This window comes from Rhipicephalus sanguineus, chromosome 5 (assembly GCF_013339695.2).
Source record: "Rhipicephalus sanguineus isolate Rsan-2018 chromosome 5, BIME_Rsan_1.4, whole genome shotgun sequence".
Lineage (NCBI taxonomy): Eukaryota > Metazoa > Arthropoda > Arachnida > Ixodida > Ixodidae > Rhipicephalus > Rhipicephalus sanguineus.
In genome coordinates, this window is record NC_051180.1 from 143,302,726 (window position 1) to 143,327,950 (window position 25,225).

General features: G+C 48.1%; 1 protein-coding gene across 4 annotated transcripts in view; it reads left to right on the forward strand.

Annotated features, from left to right (window-relative positions):
- The window catches only part of LOC119394292 (homeobox protein Hox-A1), a 166,536-nt gene extending 145,482 nt beyond the window's left edge, over positions 1–21,054 (forward strand). For 2 of the 4 annotated variants that reach the window (XM_049415738.1, XM_049415736.1), the window contains one exon: positions 15,349–21,054. In XM_049415738.1, the coding sequence (XP_049271695.1) occupies positions 15,349–15,695 (347 nt within the window). In that variant the 3' untranslated portion in view covers positions 15,696–21,054. The remainder of the gene's footprint in view (positions 1–15,348) is intronic. The other 2 variants (XM_049415737.1, XM_037661573.2) reach the window with 2 other exon arrangements.
- The last annotated feature ends 4,171 nt before the right edge of the window (positions 21,055–25,225 follow it).

The window sequence follows — 25,225 nt, forward strand, 5'->3', positions numbered from 1 at the left end:
ACTTCTCGGGCAACGCGGCGCAACTTACTCACTTGCACTAGATTTCGGGGCCCTATGGCACCCGCACAAAACACGAGCGCTCGCGGTGTCGCTCACAAATGCCGTCCCTGTCCCGCCCCGGTTATCGCAGCGTTGGGCCGGCCTGCTCTTTTTCGCGACATCCTCCGACGCGCTTGTCTCTTTCTTGCCCGCCGCTTGTGTCTCACCGGGCGACGCGCGGCTACCCTGAGGGCCTCGTCGTCCCCGCTCTTCGCGACTGCCTGGGTGATTACCCCCTCCATTGTCGCGATTTCCCCCTGAGTTTCCAAGACCGGGCTCTCGATCTCTAGCTTCTGTACTTTGCCTGTGGGCAACAGGCCGCTAACGGGCGTCAGCTGTGTGTCTCCTATTTCCTCCGCGCTTTTCGATGTCCTCTCTGAAGCGCCCTCCTCCTTCAGCGATTTCCACGCTTTTTCTGACAGCAGACAATCGGCTCGTGCTGTCAGCCGGTCAGTTAGCGCGCAAACACGGGGACCGTTCCCTTCACGTCAGCGCAAACGCCGCATCCACCGGACATCGCTAACGGAACCACCGCGAGCTTTGCCTGCACGGTTTCGCCAAAAGCAGATGTTAAGTTAATTGTTCCGTGTGAGTGCACCATCTCAGGTGGGACCGCGCTCTCCCGCAACACAGTAATCTCCGCTCCCGTGTCCAGACTGCTCCGATACGCATATCCTTGCAGTCGAGAGACACGGGAATAAGCTCACTGTGTGCGGCAACCGGCTCTCCCACCAACACCCGTGCGGCTAAGCTTTCGCTCTTGGCACCCGAAACACCTGGCGTCTGTTGCTGTCGCATCGGGCAATTCCACTTCTGATGCCCCGTAGCACCGCACGCGTAACAGCCCCTAAGCTTAGGCTTCGTCTCCGCGCCTGGACTTCTCGCACCGCCACGCGAACTTGGTTGTGTGTCCAGTTTGGAAATGCTCGCGCCCTGCGACTCCGACACCTTCTGCTTCGCCGCGCTGTTCATCCCCTGCGCTTCTTCGAACGTGCGCAGCGACGCGGCTAGCTCCGGCGCATTAACCCACTGCCTACCTTCTTGGAGTGTCACGTACCTCAGTGCCTCCTCTGACAGATTTCTCTTTAATTGGTCAGCGACCAACAACTCTACTAACCGTTCGAACGTCGAGACACCCCTCGCGTCAAGGTAAAAGTGCAGTAGCTCTCAAGGCGCGTTGCAAATGGTCTCCAGCCTTCGTTTGCCCCGCTTTCCTGACCCCAAGAACCTTTTGAGGTATTCACCTGCCGACAGTTTAAGTTCGTCAAGAACTGTCTGCTTGACTTTCTGATAGCTTCTGTGCTCTGCCGGGCTAAGTCGTGTGGACAAAAACTGAACTTTTTCCGCCACTAACGGGAAAACAAGTTGTCCCCAAAACTCCCTCGGCACCTCGTAAGCTTCTAGGGCGCTCTCGACCGACTCAACCACACCGGTGCTTCAGCCTCGGTTGGAAATTTAGGAAGCACTCCAGTGAGCACCTTTGAATAGCGTCTCAGCTCACCACATCGATCCTGCCTGCCGGACGCGAGCTCGCTCGTCTCGAGCGCTACCGCTGATGACTTGCGATAGTTTCTCCATCTCAGCTCGCAACTCCTCCAGCCTGCGCTCTGGCGTGAGGTCTCCGAAACGCTCATTTCCCTGGCTCTCCGGCGCGACAACCACTTGTGGGTTTCCCTGGACACTTCGTCCTCCGACCCTGACCCACGCCTCATCGCTGGCGAACGCCTGTCGGGGTTCAAATAAGCGAACCTCGTGTCCATAACCCACAAAAATACAGGCAGCGGTACCACTGAGGTGAAAAAACACCAGAGGACTCACCACTTGTGAAGGCGCCGCTCGCTGTTGTCACGCCTTGCCCGTCGCCAGACCCTCGCCGTCGCCTGAGGTGTCGCCGGACCTGCCTGCTTGGGTCGATGGTTACCGGACCGCCGCCTCCTTTGGTTCGGTGGCTTGCTTCCTCCTTGCTTCAGCCTGACGCTTAACCGTCTTGGCCTTCTTCCTGCGTCTCCTCCGCAGCACGACGATCTCCTTGGTACGCAGAGCGTCCCTTGTCGTCGTTGTCTCGATCCTGTCTCGACTGCGCCAGTAAATTCCCACACCTTCTCCCCACTCCCTCTTGATTCCAGAGCAGAGCTCTCTCAGCTGCGTAGCCGCTGTCAGTTGCAGAAGGGAGTGGAAGGTGGCCGTAGCTGCCTTGCCTCATATCGGGGTTGTTCACTCTTCTCAAGGATGGAGACGACTCCTTTCTTTGCAAAACAACTCGATATTTATATACAGGGTATATATACAAGGTTACATGGCAGCTATGTACATTGGAACTTTCGCAATATAACTCGGCAGAGCCGACAAGTGCATAGCACCGCTCCTGCGACAAGAACCCCGTGAGGAGCCGGGAGCCAGGTTTTAACCCCCTGATTGCTCCTCCCAATTCTCCCACGGCAAATCAAAACAACTCAGCCCGCTTATTGGGCCACCCGTAAATTGGTCTGCCGGAGGCCTCCACCCCCCTCTCTCTCTGAAGCCTTTTGAGCCACCAGCCTGAGAGAGAGACGTGGAAGACGTCCGGCAAACGACATTCTCAGAAGTGCACTCAGAAAAACATACACGATGGTGGCGTCGTTCAAGTCTACCCTGACCGTGTTCATACACTGTGCGGGCCGGTTAACTAGCCGAGCCATGCCTGTCCCTCCTCGGAAACATCTCGCATCCGTTGACAGGCTTTTAACAGACACTTTGCGAGATTTATCTGTGCCACGTGCACCGTCCTCGGCGACATCTCGTCTCCGTTGACAGGCGTCCACGGATCCTATGCGAGATTTACGGTGTCACAGTCTTAGCTTCCTTCGCACCGCTTCGCGGACCCCCCGCGGGCTGCAGGCCGCTGCGTTGGTCGTTAAACCGACTGTCAATAGGGCGCGTCTTTTGTCCGAACGGTTATGGGCAGCTGGAAAGTGTTCTTTTGTCCCCGCGCTTCGACTCTCGACTCCGAGGCTGGCTTCTTGGAAGCCGCCTTCTGGGGTTCAGACACAACTATCCCCCCCGTTCTCGACACGCCGGACCTTACATATCTAGAAGCGAATATGAGGTGAAATGCAACAGGTCAAGATACTAAGTAATACAGGAACAACTAATGCAACTCCATGTACAAAAGAAAGTCAAAATCGTTTCGCGCAGCACTCAAAGAGTTCGTTAGTACATTCCGAAACTTGCCCCATTTATGTACTTGTTAGACACACCATGAAAACAAGTACATATACTATACATATTTTAGATAAACACTTAGAATGCTAAATTCATAACAATAAAGTATATTTACGAAATGAAACAATCTTCTCGTATCACGGTTCCACGTCATTAACGGTTCGCGCGTACTGTCTTCATTATGCATGTCACTTCGGACGCGAAGGAAATCATTGCACTAACTAGTCAGCAACAGGCCATCTGTTTCGCTGTTCGAGTACCTTATAGCACTGAGTGGAGTCGGAGTGGCGGCAGCTTGATTAATTCCGTGCGACCCTAGCTCGTCCCGGGGTGTTTCACGCGCAGCCGTCGTCCCCGTCGTCTTGATTAATCGAGCGTGCCAACGCCTCGTGCCTCTAAAGAAAAGGGGGAGGCACCGGGCGCGGCTGGAGCTGCTGGAAGGGGGAGCTCGAAACGGTCTCGGGTTCTTCTACGCACTCGAGCCTTGAGCCTCCCCTCGCTCACGACAGAATTAGTGCGCAAGGTGGATGGAGACCGTGTACACCAGCAGCCTAGGCAGCAGCATCTCTTAAGAGGCCATAAAGAACCTCCCGCTGGCACAGGGTACAAGCGCGCTGGCACGCGTCGTTTCTTCATCCCGGCACCGCCAGCACGACCGTGCAACCCCGCGTCGCTAATACCGTGCACTGTCGCCGAGGCGAGGTTGTGGGCTCGCACCAGGACATCCAGCTGTCGAACGCGCGAAAAGTCGATCGCACTTGAGTGTACAGTCGGCGACCGCGACCAACGAACCGGGACGCCTGAAGTCAGCAGCTTCAACCAATCAAAATAGCCGATGTCAAGTGGTCCTTCTTGTCCGAGCAATTCGATCCTAGATTGGCTGACCTGCGGTTCGCTCAACGATGCACCGTTTTAAGCGAGCCACGGGGGTATCTTTGTAGCTTGCCCCGGCTTGCGCTAAATGTGTTGCGGTGAGGCGAGGGTCTGGAACCCGCAGCAGATGCCGCTCCTAATGGGAGCCCATAATTCCTGGCACGTCTGCGGCGGAAAGGATTGAGCCCACCCTCCCGCTCCGCAGCCCTGCCTCCTTTCCATTGGCTTTCTTCGCCTGTGGCCCTAGAGGCTGTTGCTGCTACAGCGGGAGATAAGTGGGGCTCGCTTGATTCGGCTTTTCTGCAGCGCACTGACCGACGCCCGTAGCAGCCGCGTACTTTAAGGCTCGTTATTTCGCGGATGGTCGTGACGTAGCGCTTGGTTACGGCTCGCGTGGTTTCCACGCAGCTTATCCGCATGCCAAGCGACTTTGAAGGGGCGTCTATGTTTTTGAAGGCGTCTCGTCACATTTTCCCCATAATTTATTTTCCCCCACTTTTATCCCTTTGTGTTCAGTCATCTATCCATTCACCTTTTCCTTTTTTGCCAGCGTTAGGCAACCATCAGATCACACTTCTGGTCAACGCAGCTCCTCCATTCTTCCCTTTCCACCTCTCTACACACTTCGGCGTTGTCCCCTTTGAGCATCCTCTGCTCTGTTGATTGATTCGCACAAAGAAGCGCTTAGCAGAAGGGCACGCAAGCGCGTAAGAATGACACAATGTTAAAGCTGATAATGACCACTGCAGCATCAACGCATTAAGCGTTTCGGGCAGTGGGTCGGAATAACAACAGTGTGATTATGGGTCGGAATAATAACAGTGTGATTCCGGCACTGTCCCTTTTCACGGTACACCTCATACGCCAAGGATAAGCGTGCCCGTACGCTCCATGGATAATAGGGAAAGGAATAGAGAAGGGCCATAAGGAATTGCTGCTTCGTCGTGTGCCGGCCCGGAATGCTGCAATTAATAGTTAATAGGAAATCTTCTGCACCAACACTCATTGTAGGTTAAGATTACATAAAACAAATCATGCCTATAGAGTTCTCACGCTGCTGACCTTCTAATCTATAACGCCGCGGTATGCTATAGTGCTCCATTTCCAAAGCTCGGCCGATCATTAACGGTACATGAGGTACAGCAAGGTACCGCTATGGCATATCGTTAGAACTGTGTATTTACGCTCACTGCTCTATTCGTAGGTGGGCAGATAAAACTGTACATTTAATTTCGCTTTGTGAGAAAGTGAACTGAAATAACTTGCGGATCATTAATATGGCTGTATAAAACACTAAACCATCTATTCGCAAGACGAAGGCGAGCGTCTGTTGGCTTCGACTGAAATGTCGACTGAAATGTCGCTTGACATAATTTCAAAATTGCTTTCGAGGCCCTAAAGGGTTTATCTTTGATATAGTGAGGGTTGAGTACAATATAAGCTGTGACAAGCGCCTTATTGTCTATGCCTGCGATTTTCTTAGGAACCGGCCATCTCTAATTCTGCTCGCAAGGCAAATTCTATGAGTGAAAGAGATGCGATTAACGCGTTAACATTGAGAGGCGCAAAACGGGGGGGGTGGGGGGAAATGTGTGGGTCTTTATGAAGCCGTGATGTTGTTTGCAGCTGGCCTACCATAATTACCTGCACGAACAGAATGTCATCTAACGCTTCCATTCGAAAAAAATGCATTTCCAATATCTCATAAATGGGTCATTTCTGAAATGGATTTGACGTCAGGATTCGAGAAACATACCGATAGCGATCTCCATAATGACTGAAATTTGGACGTCGGTTCTGAAATATAGAGCGTTTGTTCCACGGTTTATGTTTCAACACATGGCGACCGCATGCATGGTGTGCCACATGAAAAAATGCTTGAGATCAGTCACGTGTGTGTATAGCTTACCCGAACAAAGCGTTACTAATCGTAGTAGGTGAGGAAATAGTGCGATTATCATTTAGCAAAGTTGAACGCTCATGAACGTACTTATTTAGAAAAAAAAAATATGGACGAAGACAATCATATACGGGCCGCATCTTCGCGACCTCTGCCCTGGCCTATAAATAAAGTACACAAAAGGTACAAGTGTCACGTAGCGGTGGAAGCTGAAATTTAGCATTTATATACCCTCGGGTCAAGCCACGTGATGTTTCTGTAAAGCTTAATGAGGAACCGGCTTTTCTGTGAACCGACTGTCTCACTGACGATGTTCACATGAACTTCTGAGAAACCACCATGAAGCTTGTTTGCAGGCGCCACTGAAAAAGAACGTCGATGTAAAATTTACTTACGCACGTGGTATTCGGACGCGTTTACAAAAGGAACATGGGAGGAGCAGTGCGGCTAAATCATTGCCGTTTATCGTACACATGCATGCTGTTGGTTACATACATGTAAATTAACACCACCAACCGATCTGGCGGCGCATGCCTTTGTGAGTGTAAGGTTACTGTGTAGTGCAAAGGGACGAAGACAAGGCTGTATACAGCGATATTTATTGTTTAGCGACTTCTGATCGCCGCATCACACGAGATGCTGCGCGCCGAACACATCGGATTCCGTTAACTACCTAGCACCAGCAGCATCGCAATCACTGACGAAATGAAAGGCAGCTCGGCTATCCGAGCTTCTGTACAGTCGGAACCACACTTGTCTAGAGCGGCCAGTCGGCCGCTGGAGCCGCCATTTCTTGCAAAATTATGCAGAGACCGACGCCGTATTGATAGAAAGCATACTCATACCGCATGCTAGGTCCTTGTGCTATAATTCAACCATAAACGGAAGCTTGTAGCTAACGTGCGGTCGAAGCTGCGACGGCGCCAGCATCACAGCCGCGCACTCGAGCGCTCTAGACAAGTGTGATTCCGAGTGTACGTGTACCTGCGCTTCTTATAATACCCAACGTGCGCAACGGCGCCTCCGCAATCGCGCTTCTTCGGAGCTCGCCTCCTTCGCATCCATATTCGCAGCACCCAGCCGTATGCGTGCGTGTGTATGCGTGTATCGGCTATAGGTGAAGCTCGTCGACCCGCACGAGATGCGACCCCACATCCTTCATTCCGTCGGCGTGATCCACAATCCAGTGGCTGGGGGGTCCGCGCATTCGTCGGGCAAATCCATCTTTCGCGCGGCGTCGTCGCGCCGGCCTTGCGTCCAAGTAAAGTCCGGCCGCGGAGGAAGCTTATCGAGGAGAAGCGTAGACCATTAGTCATGGCGCCGCGGCGTCCCCTTGCGCGTGCGCAGGGGCCTTTCGGCCGACCACGTCCCTGGCGGGGGGGCTCCCCCGCAACGCGGATTGCGAGCATCCCATAAGCTACGCTCCGCGCGCGCCGTACGACCAGCCAATGGCGGCTCCACGGCCGGGGAAACATGTGGCTTCCCGGCCCGTCTGTGTGCCGCTCACCGACGCCACCGCTGCCAGCGAGGGGCGTTGTTTACACGTGCGTGCCAGTCCTGTTGCTCGGGGGTCCCTCCCCTCTCGAGAGAGTGCGCATGCGCGCTGGCAGTGTAGCTGCCTCTCGGCAGTTTAACCGCAGAGCTGAGCTACCCCTCATATTCTGCTTATTCTAGCACTCAAAGAACGAGGAAGATTGTAAAACATAGCCTTGGCTGGTCACTGAGGGCGACCTGACAAAAATTAGTTGTAGAGTTCGCTGCACACACGCAACTTTTCTTCTTCGTCCGGTTCCTGTCGAATTAGAGTGATATAAGGAGAGAATTCCGACATAAAAATGGGGCAGAAACAGGCATCACACACATACACAAAGTGACAACTACCGCTCATCTCTGGCTTTTCTTTTTTTTTTTCTTTATCAAATCAATGCATACGGAAGCAGCGGATAGGACGCATCTGCCGCACAGACGCATCATGGAAACGTCAAACATTTCTGACATCTTCGGGGAGGCCAATTTCGTGGCGGCCATGTATATGACAGAACACGCAGCTAAAGCGTCGGACGTCTCAGCGTTGCTTACACTGAACAGTATAAAGCCTCGGCTGTTATACTCAGCTATAGAATTTGTTATTTATAGTTACTCTGCGAGAAGCAGGGATCACGCTCTTTATAGCCTTATAAATCCAAATTCTTGTCAATAAGGCTTCACAAATGCAAATAATTGTCCCCAAAATGCCCGTCTCTCAACACTCATGTTCCGGCGAACACTATGTACTATTCCTGACCTGAAAAGAACCACTCCATTAGGAAAACTTCATGTTAATTAATCAGACAGGGCATCACACACACGCACACACACACAAAAGAAAACATCAATACCGTAATCGCTATAGAGGACTGAAAAGACTTCACAATGGTACAAATGAGGCTTTGTTGCGGAGGCATGATAGATTTTTCTAAGCGCAAAGCAACACAAGGACAAAAAGTGAGGGGTCACGATCGCTACCCGTAATTAGTCAGGCACAATGTAAAAGGCCGATGGCCTGGACCACCATGCTCCAACGGTGTAATGACGTGAACGACGAGCGTATATAGACAATAACGTGTGTCGCATCATACTGATCAACAGCAATAACAATGACGACGAACGCGCCACAATAATCCCTCATGGGCCACGAAATCAACATCGAATTTCGATCGGGGACGCATTGATTCTTTTCGGCCTGAATTTACTTAAGAAACGTGTTAGTTTTAAATAGCAGTTTTAAGGAGCACACAAGACGAGAGGGACACAGTACGAGCACTGTGTCCTTATATAGTCTTCTCTCTCCGCCGTGTTCGCGCTGATTTTCCAAGTAAGCATCGTTTCCAACTCGCCCACCTCTCTACCTTACTACGAGTCGCAGTGATGCATGCAACGAACGCCATTTAACATTAGTAAAAGTTCATTAAGTTATTGCTGTAAATCAGCCATTACGAAACTGAGAGAGAGAGAAAGAACTTTAATAAAGTAAGGTTGCTTGATTACTGCGTGTGGAGCACCACTTCCAGGACCCCAGTGGCTGTTGCAGCTCACCGAGCCTTGTCAAGGGTCGCTAATTGGCTTCCCAAGTCAAGTTAGGAGAGTCGCACCTCCCACGACCAATCGATGAGTCTCTGTGTAATTAGCGGTAAGGCGGTGTCTGTCAGACGCTGCATGCACCGGTTGGTTGTCTGCTCGAGTGTCCGGGTGGAGTCGCACCATGAACATTTGTCACTTTGCTTTTCGGGAAATGTATTTATATTGCGAATTGGGTGCTGGACATGGCCTCACAACGTCCGGAGCAGAGGGTGCTTATCCGTTACGCATCGTTTGGGAGTGACAAGCTGATTTTGGGGCAATACCGGTACATGCACGCTTGTTCGTTCGGGCCGTCCTTTAGCGCCACTGGCGGCGCTGTAACCGCTTATTGGTGCAGCCGGTAAACATGCTCACAGGAAGCAGCAACGCCACCGGATTCGAGCTGTGCATGCATGGGAAAGTGCTGTACACCTGTCATGCAAATGAACATGTACAGGTTAATGCCAGCGACTGCGGTGAGCCAGCAAGCCGCCTTTTTACGGCACCGTCCGGATGTTGTCCTCCCTATGTAGTACGCATATATATACACCTGAACCCGCTACTCTGAAAGCAAACCGTCAAGACACGCACGTGCCTGGAGGCGCTTGAACCGCGACAGTCAAGGGTACTCCGTGTCTATAAATAAGGGACCCGATAGTCGCATCGCGTATAGTCGCAACGTCACGGTCATCAGGCGTGCGTGTTATACGCGCGCATGTTTTAATATAACGTGTCAATTAGAGGACGCTGTGCGCAGTCGTTGTCATTAGCTGCGTGCGTGGGCTTCGCCACTCAACCATTCAGGGACACTGCGGCGAAGTCGTCGAGCGTGATTCCGTTTGTGTGCGTGTCGAAAGACGAGCTGCGGCTGCTGCGTGCGACGGTGTTAATTCCCGATAGCCCCGTGTTTTCCTCGTTCGGTAGTGGGCCCTTGCGCGGGTTGCAAATCACACGCGTCTCGCCGGCACTTCCGTTGCATGCTGTGTATATAGCGTGACGTCGTGATGGCGCAAGGAGCTAAAATATAGCTGCGTGTTTCCTGTACAATGTTTGTCGTATTTGCCGAAGCATGGGCACCTTGCGCTGAGGCTTTCCACGGTTGACGATAATACTAAACAATGCCGAATGCTTGCAGCTTCGAAGTAACACATGTGGCACATACGTGAGGAAGGGAGCGGGTATCGTCGGTGTATACGGCCGCCGATTTGTCAATAATTGTTGCCACCAACCGACGCCGTCATTTGAGCCATCGCCCAGACAGATATACAGACGCTCGTGAACGAGCTCCTTCGCAATTTCCAATCGATGAACTTCGCAGTGCCCTCAACTCGTGAATTGACGCCGTTGTCCTAGTGATGAAATATCGACGTCTTTCTTTTGACCGCGTGACGCGAAATACTCGGAACAGGTGGCAGTGCTACTCACCGCCTGACTTTAATGCATCTTGATACATAGTCCTTAGTATACGCAGAGACAAATTACCAAAACAGTTATACGGGCCCATGGCTCCGAAGAACGTGTATGAGCGAAAAAAAAAAAAGAAGTTTTTAAAAAGTCGTTTGAATGAATAACTGCTGCAGCATACTTCGTGGTAGCATGCAGAATGGTCCGTTTGTTGCACCAGGCAGGCTGAGTCATAAAGCTGCAACTCCGATTACCTATATTCACAACGCATACCAGGACATTCCGTAACATGGCCGTATTGGTACGTTATTTATTTCAAGCGCAACACAAGAAACAGCACGGGTGTCGGGTTTAGTCAATAAAACCCCATAGAGCTGAAATGAATGGGCGGGTCCTTGTGAGAATATGGGGCTTAAATCTCATTCATGACATCAATCAGGTAATTGAGAAATCTGCGCGCATAGTATACAATCAACGCCTCCATAGATGGCATTCATATAGATTGTGAAAAGGCGTTTGATTCTGTAGGAATATCAGTTCAGTCACGGAGGACCTGCGTACTAATTGAATGTAGTAAGAATGCATATGCGTGAATATCTTATATATCAACGCAAATACTCTACTGCTAAATTAATTATCCGCTTCAAAAACGAAAAAAAAAATGCTGATAACCAAATAGGTCAGGCTGGGAGGCACAGTCGCTCCATTGCCATTGACTAAAATGTAAAAGGGCTATAACGCCATATCTGAGAGGAAGGAATAATGATCAGGCGGTGAATATTTCAGCAACACGCACCTTTCAGATGATATTGCCCTTTCAATAACACTGGCGATTACTGACGCCAAATCGATGAATAATTGAAGGTCTTAATCGGCGCTGTCCAAAGGTAGCTGTAAGTACATTAATTTGCTGGAGATTAAAATGTTAATTTAAAGTGTTAACTGTTCAATAGCCTGGTAAAAAGTACATGCAAAGATATTAATTAGAATTTTGAAGCCTCGCAAGAAAAAGAAGTGTGCGAGCAGTGCATTCATATAATATACTAATTAACGGTTCTGGAACTTTGAAGATAGAGCTGACAGGAACCAGCTGCTTCACATCAGCTGATAGGAATCACGTAACTTGAGCTAAAGAGGAAAGTGGTGTACGGATATCCTATAGCCATGCACGACATGCTGAAATGGGAGTATTTTAGGGCCATGCAATCAATATGTACGGCCGATAAACCGGCGCACCTTAGGGGCACATAGTCGATAAAAGAACCAACACAAGATTACCAAGTACGTTTAAAGAAGCAAATTTTCAGCCGTACAACTCAGACGGTTAATGCAAGTAAGGATGAAATTTTAGATCGCAAGTAAAAAAATTTCTGTCGTGGATATAACACGGCCTTACACGATAACGTTGCTGTATAAGCGAGCAATTAGTCTCACTCAGCCTCTGAACATTCTGCGAATGTCATAAAAACCGGAGTACAAGCGAATGATACACAATGTGAATGGAATTTACCGATTATGCCTTTATTACGTGTTATATACTTCTGAGTTGAATATTTATACCGTTTTGTTTGTATTCGGGATCTTATTCTGCACTGATGTTTGGTACCTATAGAAAATATATAGCATACCGGTAGTCCATTGTGGACAACCCCGAATTACCTAAAGCGTATTGTTCAAATGTTCGCAGCAACGGCAACTGACGTAATGCGATAGCATGGAGTGAGACACTTCTAATTTACGGCTTAAAAAAAAAAAAACCTTGTTAGGTGAAAACACGATATGAGATAGTCATATTTCTTTAAAATGTAAGAAGTATAGTGTTTCCTGCCACGCCTAGCAGCAGATATTTCATTGTTTTAAAACACAAATACATCGACCGCGGCTTCTCGGAAAGTCCGACCTCGTTCTGTGAAACGACACCTCCTTTGATGCCACTATTCCAAGAAACGCGAAGAACAAAGCATTGTATAGTTTCCACAATGGAGGATATTTCGCGCACTAAAGTGTTTTTTTACAAAACGAATTTTGTGATGGTGGTACTTTTTATTTCTTTATTTTCTTTCTTTCGGTTGGAACATCTTCATTCTTCGTACGTAGGCAAAGCGGAAATGGTGATCAGCACATGTTTGGAATAAGATTCCACGAAGAAGTTTATTTTCCCATTTTCTAGGAGTCGTCATGAAAAAACGTCGGATATTGTTCTACTTATCTTTAGAGGCGAACTTTATATCGTCTATGTTTCCAGCAATTCTGGCTTTGTACATGTGCATCATTTCAATATATTAAAGCAAACTACGTGCTGGCACTGCAGTCACAGAAAATTCCACGAAGTAAGCTAGCTACCAAGTCGGTTAAAAAAGAAACAGCAATACGACATATGCTTGTGGAGCGTACGAAGGTGTTGCTTCTAAAAATGAGCTAACAAGTCATAAAGCTAGTGGAAAAGGGAAGGATAACACATCGGGCTTTGCCACGAAGGCTCGAAATAAAACGTTTCATCCGCTAACTACTTCTCGGAAAGAAAGTGCATGCTCTCAGGCTCAAAGGTATATATGCGTTAACCGGGCACGTGCGTTCAATGGTATTTTTAAGGAAAGGAATTGCTTTTAACTATTATCGCGTTATTTCTAGAATAAAAGGCGCGACACTGGTGCGACCTTCAAAGAATTCTGCTGTCGCAGTCATTGAGTTTATAGGTTCAATATAATTGTTAAAGCTGGCTGTTTTTTTTGTTTTTTTTCCTTCTATAGTGAAACCTGTGACTATAGTTTCAGTACGAGGTTTCTATAGTGAAACCTCGTACTGAAATATTTTCATATCGAAGTGTCTTCACTAAGCGACCTGTACATCCTACTACATGTGTAATCCGCATGCTTATGATTAACAAACTCAAGGTCGGATTGCTCGTTAAATTAAGTTTTTCCTGACTTCATTTATTCTTCGGTCATTTACATGTTGGATATAGCTTATCTATATCGCTTTATTTTTTCGGCAAGAACAAAGTTGTAAGCTCTAACAGGAAGCTTTCCTCTTTCCAATTGTCCACTTTCAATACTGTATGCGCCAGCGTGTATTCATCTGTATACCATATTCAATAATTCGCTGGCACTGCCCTCGGGGACCAGCTCAGGCTGGTCCGGAGGGCCGAAAGGATGGCGAGGGCCAGCGGTGCCTTGGAATAGGGGCCCGACCACACAGCGTTGCCTCGTTTTCGAGGCAACGAAGTCTTCGCAAATAAAGTTTTGTTCTTCTTCTTCTTCACTGCCACGCCAGTTCACCTACCGCCCATTGCCAAATATTTTGTAATAAATCTGCTTTTATTAAGCACTTTTGTTGCCATTTGCTTTGTTTCTATTTTTACCTGTCTTTCTCCAATTAAACAACTTAACACTTTCTTTATCATTGTTTTCTACAATATCGTGTATGGCAGTAGCGCTTGATGACATTTCAAAGCACTTCTCTGATTTCTTCCTAATATTATTTGTTCGCTTTGCTGATGTTAGCTCTGTATATTACTTAAGCTAATTATTTTGACGTCTTCGAACCTCGAGGTCTGCTTTCTCTGTTATGGCTGAAAGTCGTATCTGCAGTATGCGCATATTTTTATGTTCACAACGCTCACGGGATGTAGTCGAGTCGCCGTTATGCTATTCGCATCGACAGTGATAACGACAATAGCCAGTTTATGCCGTAACCCTTTTTTGTTATAACTTGTGCAGGTTCTAGTTAAAAAAAAAAAAATCTCACGGGATCCCTTATGCATTCCCCTGAGATGACTGGAAGGCGAAAACCATCTTCTTTTTCTTCTCAGTTGTCGTTTTGAGTCGGTGTGTATTTAACAATGTAGCTGTCTGGGCTAGTTGGTTGTGCACTCTTGAAATAAACAGCGCAAAAAACGCACGCAATGGTGAGGATGGCTACATGCCACTGCACGTCAGCACGTGTGGGTGCACGCCGCAGTTTCAAGGGACCACTGTTGTGGATAGGAACAAGGATGAGCAAGCACGAGTAATAAGTGAGGCTACGCAGATGACGCGAGAAAATCACGGTTGCATTAGCAAGCCATCGGTTTTGCTGACAGAGAGCTGGGTTTTTTTTTTTTTTTTTTTTTAGAATGCGGGGGTGGGCGCAGCCGGCTGCTGTGACTGTTATTTTTTAGCCTGGTTTCTATATTGCTTTTTCTTGTTATGTTCCGTTTTCTGCATTGAACTTTCCCTGCAAGCACTTATAAGTTGCGTTCTTGTCAATAAAAATTAGTCAGCGCTTGTCTTGTGTGTCTCCTTTCCGTCGCCGTCCGTTTTTTGCGCTGTTTATTTGAAGTACGGTGTGTATTGTTTGAAACAGCTAATGTTAAGCGCACAGACGTTCTTTTCATTGCGGCACGGTTGACGTGTCCACCTCGAAACGAAGCCAGGCTAGCAACTGAAAAGGCGATGCTAACGAGGCCCAATTACGCTACCGCGTTCTACTCTTGAAGGCGAAGCTCAAGCATCCTCGAAGTTTTTGCCTCCGTGATAAACCCACCTTTGACCAAGTAACGATGTCATGCGATGACATCGTCAGGTGACGTCGCATTATGGGACGTCATAGTGACGTCATGATTGCGTCACAAATTTCGCTATCTGTGCCGTCAGGATGACGTCTTGTGGTGGCGTTATCACGCGGTGATTTTTTGCACCACTCCGGCGTTCAATTTTCGCGTTTGATTAGGCACCTAAGGCTTTCGGCTAAAATAGAGCATTATGACGATGGTGCTTATGTGTATAAGAGAGATTCTGTGTATACAAGAGCCCTTGTGTTGACCGTGGACCCTGATCTTTTTCTCATTTCAGTGCCCAAGCACGAGTACGGCGGCTTCGGCGCGACCGGCGCCGGCGGTCCGTGCGGTCCCAATGGCACGGGCCGCACCAACTTCACCACCAAGCAGCTGACGGAGCTGGAGAAGGAGTTCCACTTCAACAAGTACCTGACGCGCGCGCGGCGCATCGAGATCGCCACGGCGCTGCAGCTGAACGAGACGCAGGTGAAGATCTGGTTCCAGAACCGCCGCATGAAGCAGAAGAAGCGCATGAAAGAGGGCCTCATCCCGCCAGAGTCCTCGCCGCCCGACGTGTCGGCCGGCACCCTCTCGCCGGGAAAGCTGTCGCCGCCGTCGCCCCAGCAGAAGGACAGCCAGTGAGGAGCGCCCCACAGCGTGCGGCCAAAGCTGCCTACATGCGGCGACATGGGCCAGAACCCTTCTTCCACGAGCTGTGTCAGCCCACGGCCGCTACGCGTTAAATCCCCCCCTTGAACCCCCCAGGCGCACCACCACCGATTTCGCTCTCTCTCTCACGTGTTCGTGGCCGTTCGACCTGGCTCACCAATTTCCGTGTAGCATCTCCGCACTATCTGCGCACTTTGAGTCTAGTGCAGCGCAGGTGCTACGCGGTTGCGACACCATGTGCAACGCCAGTGCAGCTCCAGTGTATGTCAATAGGAATATAGGCGCTCTGGTGCTGCTCTCGTGCGGCTTCAGAGCTCTATCGGTACTGCCACAGCTCTTTCGCTTCCGGCATTGCGAATACGTGTTGCTTCTGAAATTAATAAGGCCGGAGCCGAATGCAAAAGCTAATGAAACAAACGACGGGCTGTTCCTCTGCCGCGCCTTCGTGCAACTTGAGAGCTGCACACGGCGCTGCATCTGCTCTTCCACTTCTGGCGTGACGAATGTTAGTCGAACTTAAAGTAATTAAATGTCGGCCAAATAATCGGAACAGCTGGTCAAATGTTATCCAAATAATCAAGATTTGGGCGAAATTTGACGTCTCAGACGTCCCCGAATCGGTCCCTGAATCGCGCATCGAACTTCAGCTTCGTTTTCGAAGCGCTTAGCTCGTGAAAAGCGACAGCCACTGATCACCAGTTAGGGTTTGTACGAAATTAATTAGCGGAATTTTGCGTGGTTCATTTGGAAATCCCACGCTGAAGTGGAAGTGAGCGTAGCTTGTTCTGGGTGAACTCGGCGCGAACAGTTTTTTCGCTCCCTCTCCTTCCTTCACTGACATGGTAGTGTAGTTTCAATGATAAGTACAGTCATGTGACGCAATGAAAGCAGTACTATCTGTGTATGTTTCTTAAATGGGGCGTTATGTGTCGAATCGAACTGCAACAGTTGAGCCGCTTTGGAAATTAGCTATTTCTTCAGTTGTCTTAGTGGCTCCAGTAATCCGAGTATTTGCGAAATATTCCGAGTGCGAACGCTCAAGACGCATAAATCGAATTCACTATCGCAGTAACTTTCAACCAAAAAAACGAGTGAACCTTTTATCTGTGCGTCGAGAACAGACATCGCATACACAAGACAACACGAAAGCAACGTTATCCTTTAGAGCCGTGGCATTTCACATGCCGTGGTATCATGCTCAAGTGTGACTGCTAACAATCCATCCGTCTCAACTACAAAGCTTTGTGGCGCGCGTTTGCTACAGTGGCGCCATCAGTAGCTCAAGTAACGCCGCGAAGTGAACGCGCCAACGAGGGCATGCACGCATGCAGGGGAAACCTTAGCTGTCAGAAATGTAAGCAACTACTGAAGCAAAACTGGCGAATGCATGGGAACAGTTCGCCTGTGTGGGGGCACCGCAGTCTTGTATCACGCCCCCCCCCCCCCCTCCCCTGCCTTTATCCATGACTTTCTTACCACTATTTTCTTTCTTTCGTCGCTAGAGACCAGTTTGATTCGCGAAAGCCCCGCATCCAATCGCTCTTGACAGCCATCGCTTGCGGGTGAATTCGCGTAGGTCGAAGAGAGAGGCGAGAAGCGACGAGCGTCCGCTTTCCAACGCCTCTTCGCAAGGATGCTGTAGCAAGCCTGATCACATATAAGCAAAACAGCGCAAAAAAGAAAAACCTTGTCTCAGGGACGTGTCTGTATGCATGCCCTCTTGACGCACAGTCCAATTTGATGTCAGCTTATTGGAAAACAAGGGCTAGTTCCAGCCCTCTTGAAATGCTATCGAACCCGCGACCTCAACAGCGTGGTGGGTACTTAACTATATGAAAGAAAATGAGCGGAAGAATGTGTGAGAGAGAGACGGTGCTATCGTGGTGGTGTGCCTATCCGCGAAGGCCGTCTGAACAGCATCCCGTGCACAGCAGCAGCTAAAGCGCGCGCGCCTTCAAGGGAAAAAAAGCAAACCGCGAGAAGGCCCATACAAGCCCCAAGACTGAGGCGCTCATCCGAGCGGCCACATTGTTGTTCTTATTTTTTTTTTCTTCGCTCATCAAAGTGCAATGTCTCTTCTCCGTCGCTCTCAGCATTGGAGGGGAAGAAGAAGATTATAACAAAACTGCCCGCTGCACTCCCCATTTTATCCGTCACCCCACTCGTGCATCCCTACTCCCGCATTCCTCCCCACCAACCCTAACGGACTATAAGTGAACAGCCGGCAACGGGACACCGCCCCACAAAGAGCACAGCTCGACGAATAGACGACGAACTGACTTGTGTCGCCCGTGTGTGCAGTGTGTCCCAAGGACCTCCAACGAAAAGAGAGCGCGCGCACACACGCATGGACTCTCCGCAGTGATGGTGAATAAGCGTGTGCGCATACTGTGATCCATTCGAACATTCTTACTTTTTTTTTTCTCGCAAGCATGCAGTATGGCTGCGTCTTTTTCGTTTCTCCGATGCTTCTTCCACGAGACATTTTTTTCTTTTTCCTCCGTCTTCTTCTGGTGTCTTTCTATGCCGGGACCATCTTGTTCATTTCTTTTTCTCGCTACATATGGCCCGGCTGATGTCGTTATTCAGGAAGTGTTGCTCTTTTTATTTCCGCGTCCCCGGGACGTCGTACCCTTGTACATTGCGCCGCCATCTTTATTTTGTGACATACCGTTGTTGTTATTATTTTATTTTCGCTCTGTTCCTTTTATTTTCTCGTGCACGTCGGGGGCAGAACCAGTGTCTTCTGTACACAGTGTCTATACTATAATATACAACATGGCGGACGCTTTGTCGTCGCCATCTTGAACAGGGTATCTACATTCAACGCGCCACGTACGGTTCGCCCGCGATAATGTGAATACGCGGCGCGAGTTCTTGCGACTATATGTCTCAGCTGCGACATTTTTGTGTCCCAATTCACAAGCGACTCAGTTATTCCAGGTATAGACCTCCCGCGCGACATCGGCGACCAAGTCACAAACGGTTATACTTACGCACTAGCGGCACCTGCAACCTCGTTAAGTGAGATGTAAATGGCCAGGCGTGCAACGATAGCGTTCCTCCTCGTGCAGCTGTTTCGGAGCTGCGCGATCTTTTTGTCATCTAATTCTGATCACCTGATCGAAACATATTATCGTTCTCTTTTTCTTTTAATAAACATGTAGGAAGCATCATACTACAAAAATCGTTAGCTGTTAGCAAACTAACCACCGACGAAACTGTATTATGTCAGTTCGGTGCAGAAGCGAATTATGGATTTGTTGTACGTGATAAACTGAAACAGGGTTTTGCTTAGAGATTCTTGTAAAAAAAAAATTACCCGAATGTTCGATGTGCCTCAGACACTTTCCTGTGCTTATCGCTGAGGTACACATACGCAGTAACCTGTACTTTTAGGCTACAGCAGCCCTGGGGTCAGTAATAGTGTTACACTCGTCGCCAATAGAACGCGACGGAGCAAGCTGTCGTTGCACGTGCCTGGTCACGTCATCCGCTCTGCTTTCGCACATCCGCCGAATAGGCAGCTACGTGGCTGTGGATCTATGCTCCATTATATTTATTAGCGCTTTAGCTCGCATTAAGTACGAATCTTATATTTTCAGAGGTACTTTATACACCGTTCACGTGACTGAGTTTTGCGATTGGTGCTCAAGGCCGGATCAACGCAAAAGATAATCTTAAGACAGGGTGTGGTTAATCCGACGAAAATGGATTTGCCTTGGTACTTCCCATTACGATACGCAAGGGCCAGGCCGAGATTTAGGGCTTTTCACGAGAGTGGGGAAATGGTCACGCACCGGACGTCGTCATCGCTGCTGTCGTCAATGAAAAAGGAAAGCTTGAGGGTTGTCGCGAAAAGCTTTGCATTCCTCGCCCGATTAACGTGCATATGAAACGCAGCTCTTTCTTCTTCTTTTTGTGCAGAAATGAGATCACTGACTGCGCCTTACTTAATAAATAGCGCGGATGTCTCAGGAACAGGGAAGTTTGAGGCTAGGTGTCGGGACTTTCTTTGTCAGTGTAGTTAAATAGTGGAATTGAGTCGACGGCCCTTTTCCCATGCGTCACAGGAGTTATAGCGTTGCAACGTATGTTCAAATTTTCCGCGATCGAAATTTGTAGTTGCAGCTTGAAAATAATTTTTCGTCGCTGCAAAACACTGCATCGTGGAATATGGCAGCCACTGAAACTGAAGTAGTTCCACCAAATTAATCGTTATATCTGGACTCTCGACATCTCGCAATCTCTCACCGGCTCTTAAGAGCATTGCGTCCTCTGCATCAGCGCAGGGAATATAATCGAATCAGTACACATTACAAGGAACGTTTGCCTCAGAAGCGGCACGCTTTGCTAGATGACATTTAGCCTCTGGAGCCCACGTTTAACCTTTATTATAAGTCTAACGAAGATCCCACCTAACTACTTCGCCGCAGATGTATAGCGACACGACACTCGGCGCACAGTGTTACAGTTGCTCAAAATTTTCGTTTCCGAATTCTGATCTATACGACGTTTTTACACTGCAGGCACGTTTCCCATTTCTGTAGATAAATGAAGAAACAAAACAAGCTAACGAGACAGAGTATGCAACGTACAGCCGCTCACAAATTCAGCGATATAGTTTGGTCCAGTGAGCGTTCCAGCAGTAAATGCGGCCACTCTTTCTGTAATTATTACTCTAAGGACACCGAGATAACTACACTCGATCCATTTGGCACATACTGCTTAAGCAACTTCGCTTCAACGCCCAAGCTCATTCGATTGTGCAGAGGCTTTCTTCAAGCGATGAGCTGATTCTGCCGCGTTAATAATGCACGCCAGAACACAAGAATACAGGGTCATGAGAATTTTCCCGGCACGATAAGCGCCCGAATGAGGAGCTGCATGCTTCCTCGCGCTTGCGCGAAACCTTGACAGACGTCGTTTCCGAGTTTGTTCAGCAGCTTGGTGTAAATAAGAGGCCCGTTAAACACGATGGCGCGGGCACTGAGGCCTTCGATCGCACGCGCATGCGCGTTATGGAAAGACTGGATAATAACGCACGCTGCAGGTCCGCATGCGCACACCACTGGATGTATACAGGGAAACACAAAACCAATCGGAGAAATCAGGGTCGTGGAGCATCGTTTAAGAGACCGTACTTTCTTTTTCTCTTTTTCTCTCGCTCTCTCTTCTAGATGCTCCACTTTAGATATATAAATAAATGAGTCTATAAATAAATATATATATTATATATATGAACGATTTCCCGAATTATGTACAGGTTTTAAGACGTCTTGTGTACAGTTTCTACACGCCTTCTACTGTAAGTAAAGCCTCGAGAGACTCCGCGGGGGCTGAGAGTGGCCGTGCAACATTCGGGCGTTGTTGGTGCTTACACCTTTATTTCACGGTCGCTTCAACTTTGCCAACGCGCGGCATCAGCCTCTGCCGAGGCTCCACAATCTAACAGGGTATTCCGAATACGTATGCCTTACGTCTTCGTTGCTTCGGAAGCTGTCTTAAGCGATATTTGAAGAGGAACGAAGCAGCAGAAAAAAAAAATAACGACGCCTGAGCTAAGGTCTATTTCCGCTTGTCGCATCGCATCGCCTTAGACAAATATAAATATCGCGCGCGGGGATGTTTCAGGTGTGTAATGGAAGCTCTGTGATGCACGCTTGTGCTGTAGCGGAGAGCGCGAAGCAGAGAAAAAAAAAATTTTTGGTTGCGATGACGGCATTGTTGTTCCGTGTAAAATCTGCCTATCTCTCTCTCTCTCTCTCTACTTCTCTTGATAATTTTTTTTTATAAATTGCTTTCTGCTCACCACTTGTCCCGTGCACTTTCTCGTTTTAACTTATTGTGTTTTGCGAGGAGGCGTTTGCGTTTCTGTAAACGATGACTGAATAAAAAAAAAGTAAGTCAGAAGATGAAGCGTGTCGTCCATGTGTACTTTATGTGAGACGGCAGTGACTATGCATATAGCAGGCGTGGTCTACTGATGTCTGCGCGTGCGCCACTATTTTGTCTCTTAAATATGCGGAGCTTAGAAATAATAGCCACTTGACGGGTGTCCACAATTTCCCATACTTTGGATACGCCTAAGAATATTACATTTATGTGTCTAAGCTTCACAATGAAATCTTACACAAAAGAGGAGGAGGAGGATATTCTGGGTTGCAGGAGGATCTAGCCTTGCAAGACACGCATGCAGGCAATTTTATGGATGTTACAGACAAATGCAATGCGCTATCTATATATACTTACTCACATTATTGCCTGACCAGCCTATTAAGAATTTTAAAGGTGCGAAATGAAGAGCATCTTGTATATCCATGTTGTGTACAGTATTTAAACGATTTGACTCATCCGCGTGTCAGAAAACTGCATAAACACAATGTGGTACACCAATCTGTGTGACGGTTTCGCTTTGTTTTTTTTTTTTTTTCATTTATGCGTAAACTTGCGAGGCCCAGCCAAGAGAGGCAACTGCCTTACGCAGTGAGATGGCAGTTCGGGACCAATATCCACCTCCTCGAAAAGCAAACTATGTTTAAAACTATCTTGCAAATTACGTTCTGTTAAAAAAGTCAAGTTCGTCTCGGCCCGTAGACAAAACTAGTATTTTCCTTTTCAAGGACGCCGATATGTATGCTCTCAAATTAAACAACTGATGATGTCGGACGTCTGCGGACGCCGTAAAGACAATCACTACTGAGCACACTAATCGTTGACGTCTTGACAATAAAAACACAGCGTGAATTGACGACATCGCAGAAACAAACACCACACTTCGCAGTTATATGAGAGTCAGTCCGTTAGGATGGTTTGAAAGCTTTGGTTGATTTGTCACAAAAACATAAAAAAGAGTGCAACATGAACGCTCAGTCCTTGACGTATATCAGTAATATTGCGAAACATTCAAGACATCTCCCCCGCTAAAGGCTATGCTGCAGATATGATTAAGGTTCACGACGCTATATATATAGAGGGTCTGTACCTGGCAAACTGACAATGTCGTATGTTTCCAAGTATACATATAGAAGATTACGGAGTCCGTAGAAGAATGCATCTCAACGACATTCTTATTTCTTACACCCAGTAAGGCATGGAGTCAGTCAGTCAAAGAACTTTATTTAAAGGTATTGTCAGGTAGTGGGACGGGCAAGAGGTTCCCGCCTAGGTGATGGCCAGGAGTTCTTGGGTCCTGGCGGTACTGCTGGACAGCCCAAAGTTGATCTTCAACACAGTCCTATAGCGCACGCGCAGGCGATCGCTAGAGGCTGCATCCCCAGTATTGTGTGTTGTCCCTCGACATTCCCATAGTACGTGTTCCAGAATGGCTCTCACTTGTTGAGTTTATCTGTCTTGCATATGTCTCGCTAAATGAGGCGTGAGATCACCGGTGGCGTACAGAGCGTGTAATATTTCATTGCATACATGCACAGGGAATACCTTGATAGAAATCGTTTTGTTAGTTCTGTGCATCAAACAATAACAACGACCAACAAAAGAAGCCCTGCGAAATTGCAGTATGAAGTGCGCAGCACAGACATGTCATCACACGCGAAAGTATGAATACTAATGACAGTCTTACCTTGTTTTTTTTTTTTCTTTTTGCTGGCGAAGTATAATAAGGCCAGGAGTTCGTGACCCATGCACTGCGTTTGTAGAAACAAGAGTGATTTGCAGTTATCTGAGAAATCATTTTTTCCACCTGTGCTCTTCACCCACACACTTCCTGTCGACTGACAGAAACATGGCCACAATTCACATACGTCAGCGCGTGGTCACATCGAATAACGTCGTTGCGCGAACTAAAAAAAAAAACGAAACGTCTTAAAACAAATTAGAACTATTTACAGTTTGTAGATCACTAACCTGGACACCGACTGGCAACATTGAAAAAATACCTTTTGGACAACTCAATCACTAGACTGAGAAAGAACTCGAAAAATGAAGTGCATATACAACATTGTCAATCACTCAGACATCTTTAGCCGTCAGTAGTCGACGCTAGTCATAATTTAGCCATCGCTAACCAACTTTTTATCCACTGCTTCGGGTGCTGCACTCTAAGAAAAAAAAGAGTATGTGCGGCTCCTTCCGATAAGTCCTGGCTTGTCACTATATGACTCTCTTTAAAGAGGCACGTTAACTCGCTTGTGGGCCACACGACTCTCAGAAGAGAATATAATTACCCCCCAAAGAGAGTTGACGTGCCTCATTAAAGGCGGTCATATACGTGGCAAGTCAAGACTCCTCAAAAGGTGTCAAAATGCTCTTCTTTTTTTTTTTCTTAGAGTGTGATCGCATGCAAGTAAGGAAGAGATGTTCAGTCATGTGATCTAGTCAGATGCACTGCAATTGTTAGCGTCTTCGGTATCAACCCACATTTTTTGTTAGTAATCGCACATCGCATACCTCGTTGCAGAACGCTGTTAGAACAGGGCAAAGAAGACACTACCTTCAGAAAAATGCAGCGTTAGGGGATGCTTTGATACGAGAAATAAGAAAGGCCTCTTTCTTCGCAAACATTTCTTTTTTCGGAACAAAATCCTTTGAACGAATGTTATGCAGCCACATCTTGCGGAAGCCGTGACGCTTTCCTCGAGGTGTCATAAAAAAAATGGCCGCGTATCTGCTGCAAATGTCGTCGAAAGACGATAGTCTGCTGCCGGCCGTACTACATGAGTCCTCCTCCTCTATGTTGAATCGCCGCATCTGGCTCATAGCGTCGCATTTTCAGCACAGCCCAAGAAACACTAGGGTCTTTAGAATTACGTAGCTATGTATTTTCTAGTAAAATAACACATCACCTAACACTTACGTATTGATTTTGCACCTCAGATATGCATAATATTTGCTTTTTGATCGACAATGTTCACAAGTATGAACGCAGCTACCAGTGCAAGATGGCTGGGCGTTGAGCAAGTGCTAAACTTTGGCCGGGTGGCTGAATTGTGTGACAGACAGACAGACCAAAATTTCTCCGTTTGAGTTCCCCAAGAAAGACTCGTCTTTAAAAAAATCCCCGCCCAAGCACCCCAGTGTTTATGACGAGCAGGGATCCACTGAAGTGCCTTCTGCTGTAGCCTTTCATTTCTCCGTTACCACATTTAAGATGCGCATGATTCAAACTTTGCGTTTGGTGACGTTAGCTTAAAGGATACTAAGATCAAGTAAATGATTTTATGGGTAGCGATTCATGCTGCGGCGGGTATCATCTCTAGCTATATATATGCTGACAAACCCCTAAGAGAAAGTAGCGCAAGCGCGGAGACCCTTCGAAGTATAGTGTATGCTAGCGTTCAATGGACAGGCGCATGAGTACCCTGACAGTGTCCTGTACCCCTTCTTTCTTTCTTTTAAACCTTCATCCCTTTCCCCCAGTGTAGGGTAGCAAAGCGGACGCGCGTCTGGTTAACCTCCCTGCCATAGGCGTGCGCACAGGGGGGGGGGGCGCCCCCCCTAATCATCTAAGAGGGGGGGGGCGCTAAATCTGCCCCGTGCATTGA